This window comes from Aspergillus japonicus (assembly GCF_003184785.1).
Source record: "Aspergillus japonicus CBS 114.51 unplaced genomic scaffold BO86scaffold_69, whole genome shotgun sequence".
In the NCBI taxonomy this organism is placed as follows: Eukaryota; Fungi; Ascomycota; class Eurotiomycetes; order Eurotiales; family Aspergillaceae; genus Aspergillus; species Aspergillus japonicus.
Window position 1 is genome coordinate 1 of NW_020291706.1, and position 5012 is coordinate 5012.

General features: G+C 55.4%; 2 protein-coding genes across 2 annotated transcripts; both read right to left on the reverse strand.

Annotated features, from left to right (window-relative positions):
• Nucleotides 1-28: 28 nt before the first annotated feature.
• BO86DRAFT_412869 (RPC34 RNA polymerase subunit family protein) lies at nucleotides 29-1708 on the reverse strand. The gene is made up of 2 exons (XM_025674692.1): nucleotides 1148-1708; nucleotides 29-1017 (listed from the first exon to the last, which is right to left on the reverse strand). The coding sequence occupies exons 1-2, from the start codon at nucleotides 1396-1398 to the stop codon at nucleotides 189-191; spliced, it is 1080 nt and encodes a 359-aa protein (XP_025523573.1). The 5' UTR covers nucleotides 1399-1708; the 3' UTR covers nucleotides 29-188.
• Nucleotides 1709-3146: 1438 nt separating this feature from the next.
• Nucleotides 3147-4102, reverse strand: BO86DRAFT_206239 (uncharacterized protein). Its single transcript, XM_025666786.1, has one exon. The coding sequence runs from the start codon at nucleotides 3892-3894 to the stop codon at nucleotides 3223-3225; it is 672 nt and encodes a 223-aa protein (XP_025523574.1). The 5' UTR covers nucleotides 3895-4102; the 3' UTR covers nucleotides 3147-3222.
• Between the last annotated feature and the right edge of the window lie 910 nt (nucleotides 4103-5012).

Here is a 5012-nt window from a genome sequence, read left to right on the forward strand (position 1 = left end):
GGGGGGGGATAATCCAAGAACAGAAGAAGAAGAAAAGGGGCGTTGGTATGAGAAAAGAGAGGTAAGAGATATAGAAGTTGAAGTTGAGCCATGCAGACTAAAATTGGACACTCGGGGTAACCGATCAGAGACGCGAGGACAACCTTTTTTTTTTCGTGTCTGCTTTTTACCCTTTTCTCTCTCTTCTCTCAAAATCCCAGTGCTTTTTCTAACCAGGGATCGAAGTATTCGCAACTTTCCGGGCTGACGGCTCCGCCGGGCGCGCAGAGCTTGAAGACCGGACAATGACCGCACGGGGCTTCGGTCATACCGTTGCGGACGAGACGGTCGTCGATCCCGGAGTCCTCGCCGGGGGGCTTGCGCGCCTGCTGCGACTTGACCTGGGCGGGGGTCTTGACGGAGCGGTAGACCTCGCCGTTGTTGAGGGCGACCAGCTTGTTGTCGTAGCAGAGCATCTCCAGGAGCTGGGTGATGCTCTCCTCGCCGAGTCGCACGGGGGTGATGCCGCTGGCGTTGACGGCGGCCGTCAGCTCGGGGATGGTGGGGTAGCCCTGGTAGCCGGCGGGGAAGGGGATGTATTCCTTCTGCGGTTGGGGGTCGGTTTCGTAGGGGTTGCTGCTGACGACCCCGTTCCCGTCGACGGTCTTGAGGCGCTTGTTGTTGCGGTGGTGGACGGCGGGCACCTCGTACCAGCTCTTCTGGCTGACCTTCCACTCGATGAACCCGGCCACGCTGTTGATGAAGTTCTCGTCCAGCACGCCGTCCGTGAACCAGGCCCCGCCCGTCACGTCCTCGCTGGGCGCCAACCCCGCCAGCATGTACATCTTCCGGCTGGGGAACTTGACATTGTGCACGCTCTTGATGTAGTTCTTCCCTTCCAGCGACTTGAGGCAGCGGTCCAGAATCGACTTGTGCAGGTTCGTGCGCGTGCCGATGGCGCGCACCCAGATGCCGGACCGTCCGGTCGAGTGGATGACATTGTAAACTAAACTTTCGTCGGGGCTGAGGTTCTGGAGTCTGTGGGCGGTGCGTGCATGTTAGTTGTGAACGAATTGCTCTCTCGGATCATTGCAATTCAGTTGCTAGGTGGGGGGGGGGGGGGGGGGGGGGGAGGTCGGGGGGGGGGGGCTGGGTAGTTTGCTCATACTTCTCTGCATCCTCCCGGGAGATGATCTTCCACGCTAACCGATCATTCTTTCCCTGGAGCAGACGGAACAGTTTCTGGTCGACGAGCGATTGAGTGCATTGCAGGAGTAGCGCGAGGTCATTCTTGGGGACGATCCCCAGTCCGAGGAGATCTTGCTGGTAGAAGAGATGGTCGGATGGGAAGTTTCTCAAGCAGGCATCGTAGAGTCGGGCGCAAAGCTCGCTCACTGAAGAGCCAGCTGAGGAGGCCATTGTTCGCGGCGGGGTTTAATCGATATCAGAGATTGGGTGGGGGGCGAGAAGGTTGTGGTTCGCGGTGGTGGGCGCGGCGGGGAAAAGGTGAGGGGAGATCTTGTCCGAAGGTCTCACACACTGTGTTGAAAGGAAACGATCACCGGAAAGGCTTATGGAAGGGCATGATCAGGAGCGCGCGCCGGATTCCTTGACTGGTTGGTGTCGAGTGGATGGGAAGAGACTTAATCAAAGTCCCCAAACTGTGAAAGCGAGCTTTGAATAGTGACTGGACTGGAAGAAATGAGCGCAAAAAGAATCCAGAAGGGAATTTTTGGAGAAGCGTTTCGATGACGGCGGGAAAAAGAAGATGTTTTTGGGCGGCCTTTCTTTCTCTTTCGGGCTTGGCCGCACATGCATGGAGGCCTGAGGCGTCAGGCCAGAACAAGTGACAGCTGCTTCTGCCTCGTTGTGGCCTGAGGCTGTTCGGAAATTTCGAGAAGCTCCCGGCAAGAGCTCAGGCCGTAGTTTAAACTGGCTCTGGCTCCCCCGGCGGCATTCCCTCTTCTCCCCCAGAACCATCATCCCTCATCTCTTCCAGCCTCACTTCTTTCTCAATCCCCCTTTCCTCAATCTACTGTCACCTGTCTTACAGCATGGCTGACGCTTTGAAAGCAGAGGGCAACAAGGCCTTCTCTGCAAAGGATTATCCTACTGCTATGTACGTATTTTTGGTCCCGTATTCTACCCCGCTTGAAAACGGAGCAATCAATCTGTCTAATATATCTGATCACTGACATCTGCACAGTGAGAAGTTCTCGCAGGCTATTGAAGTTGAGCCTACCAACCACATCCTCTACTCCAACCGCTCCGCTGTATATTCCGCGCAACATGAATACCAGAAGGCTCTCGAGGATGCCAACAAGGCTACGGATCTGAAGGCAGACTGGTCCAAGGGCTGGATCCGCAAAGGTGCCGCTTATCGCGGTCTGGGCGATCTCTGTGAGTTAACCCCATAAGCGTGTCCGATGGCAACCTCGGTGCTGTGCCGCTGCTAACGGTCTCCATCTAGTGGCTGCCCACGACGCATATGAAGAGGCTCTGAAGCTGGAGCCCACCAACGACCAGGCTAAGAACGGCTTCAACGCTGTCAAGAGGGCCATCGACGCCGAAGCCCAGGCCGACGGTGTGACGGGCGACCCCATGGGAGGACTCGGTGGAATGTTCAACGACCCCCAGCTCTTCCAGAAGCTCGCCGGCAACCCCAAGACCGCTCCCCTGCTGGCCGATGCCGACTTCATGGCCAAGCTCAAGCGCCTGCAGCAGAACCCCAACGACATCGGTCAAGAGATTGGCGACCCTCGCTTCTTGCAGGTCATGAGTGTGCTGCTGGGTATCGATATGAATTTTGGCGCTCCTCCCCCGGAGGCCGCTGCTTCCTCTAGCGCTGCGCAGGAGGCCGAGGAGGATGTGCCTATGCCCGATGCTCGTCCCGCTGCTCCCAAGAAGGAGTCCGAGCCCGCCCCGGAGCCCGAGCCCGAGGATGAGGAGGCCCTCGAGAAGAAGAAGGCCCAGGAATCCGCCGATGCCGAGAAGAAGCTTGGGAACGATTTCTACAAGAAGAGAGATTTTGATGGGGCTATTGAGCACTATAACAAGGCTTGGGAGCTGCACAAGGACATCACCTACCTGAACAACCTCGGTGCCGCCAAATTCGAGAAGGGTGATCTTCAGGGTGCCATCGAGACCTGCCAGAAGGCTGTCGAGGAGGGTCGTGAGCTCAGAGCCGACTTCAAGGCCATTGCTAAGTAAGGGTTCTCCGTGCGATTTGGCATCTGACCGTGGCTAACGTCCGTGATTGTACGTAGGGCCTTTGCACGTATCGGTACCGCATACGAGAAGCTTGGCGAGCTCGGCCAGGCCATCGAGTTCTACCACAAGGCGCTGACTGAGCACCGTACTCCCGATGTTCTCACGAAGCTGCGCAACGCCGAGAAGGCCAAGGCCAAAGCTGAAAAGGAGGCCTACGTCGACCCTGCTGAAGCCGAGAAGGCCCGCGAGCTCGGCCAGGCCAAGTTCCAGGAGGGTGACTGGCCTGCTGCCGTGGACGCCTTCACCGAGATGACCAAGCGCGCCCCCGAGGACCCCCGCGGGTTCTCCAACCGCGCTGCGGCTCTCATCAAGCTGATGGCTTTCCCCCAGGCGGTGCAGGACTGTGACGAAGCTACCAAGCGGGATCCCAAGTTCATTCGGGCGTACATGCGCAAGGCGCAGGCTTTGGTTGCCATGAAGGAGTACAACAAGGCTCTGGATGTCTGCACGGAAGCTTCGGAGCACGACGACGGCACCCACGCCCGGGAGATCGAGCAGCAGCAGCAGAAGTGCTTGGATGCTCAGTTCAGCGCCCGTGCCGGCGAGACCGAGCAACAGACGATGGAGAGAATCCAGAACGACCCTGAGGTGAGTTGTTTGTCCACCTGATATCGGTGGGATCCTGTCGCTAACTATGAAATCCATAGATCATGTCCATCCTGCAGGACCCTATCATGCAGACCATCCTCCAGCAAGCCAAGAGCGACCCCGCCGCCCTCCAGGAGCACATGAAGAACTCCCAGGTGCGGATGAAGATCCAGAAGTTGATGGCCGCCGGAGTCATCCGCATGGGTCGGTGAGCAAGCCAGTAGTGGAAGGAGGCAGTGATGATGGGGACACGAATTGGGGAAATTTGTGATTGCGCTTATTATTTAATCTGTTATGAAAAGCGTTCTCGATGGCGCCCTCTTGATGTATTTTTCTTCTCGTTGTTATTTTACGGCAGTGACGATGCATTTGATATCAGATCATTGAAATGACATGCTTGAGATGTGTATTTCCGATTGTTCCTGATTCTGTATATAACGGTCTGTAAGCACCACCTGAGATGTTGGATGGTTGATGTATCCTGTATATTCAGTTCGTGCTCTGCCGGACGTTCACACCGTATCTTTCATCTGCATTAAAACTTTCCGCTCCTCGCAAGCTGCGACCGCTGGCTCGGTATTACGAGGGTTTCATTCGGACATTCGGAAGCCCTTCTATCCACTCTACCGCTGCAATCAATGGTATCTTCTTCCTCTACCCTAGAGTACTCATCGTTGAATGCTGTGCCATGCCCTGCACCTTTGTAGACTATAAGCAAAAAGGGCAGTCAGACCGACCGACCGACCACACAGCTATCTAGACCAGACCAGACCAGGCCCGACCATCCGTGCACACCAATAGGTTACTGCGGAGTCACGGTCAGTTTTAACACTCGTTGTCGAACTTTGTTGTCCATTGACTTTGAACTTTCCTTCTTGGATGTCCGTCCGACCTCGGCTTATTCACGGGATTTGAGGAGGGGGGGGGGGGTTTGTGTCATCATCCGTTTTTTTTTTTTTTTTTTTTTTTTTTTTTTTTTTTTTTTTTTTTTTGCTTCTTTTTTGGTTGTTTTTGCCTTCTTGTTTTAAGTCTTGCTCGTATATCAGAATATCGTGAGTTTTCTGTCTTTACGTCTTGGGAAGAAATGGATTGGTAGGTTAATAGGTTAATTCAGACCGGGTGCGGTGCGGTGCAGTGCACTGCACTGCAGTGCGGTACAGTACAGGCAGGAATTA

Coding starts and splice junctions, on each gene's coding strand:
- BO86DRAFT_412869 (XM_025674692.1), bottom strand. CDS start 1,398: ATGGCCTCCTCAGCTGGCTCTTCAGTGAGCGAGCTTTGCGCCCGACTC. Junction 1,018..1,147: donor TCCCGGGAGGATGCAGAGAA/GTATGAGCAAAC, acceptor CACCGCCCACAG/ACTCCAGAACCTCAGCCCCG.
- BO86DRAFT_206239 (XM_025666786.1), bottom strand. CDS start 3,894: ATGGATTTCATAGTTAGCGACAGGATCCCACCGATATCAGGTGGACAA.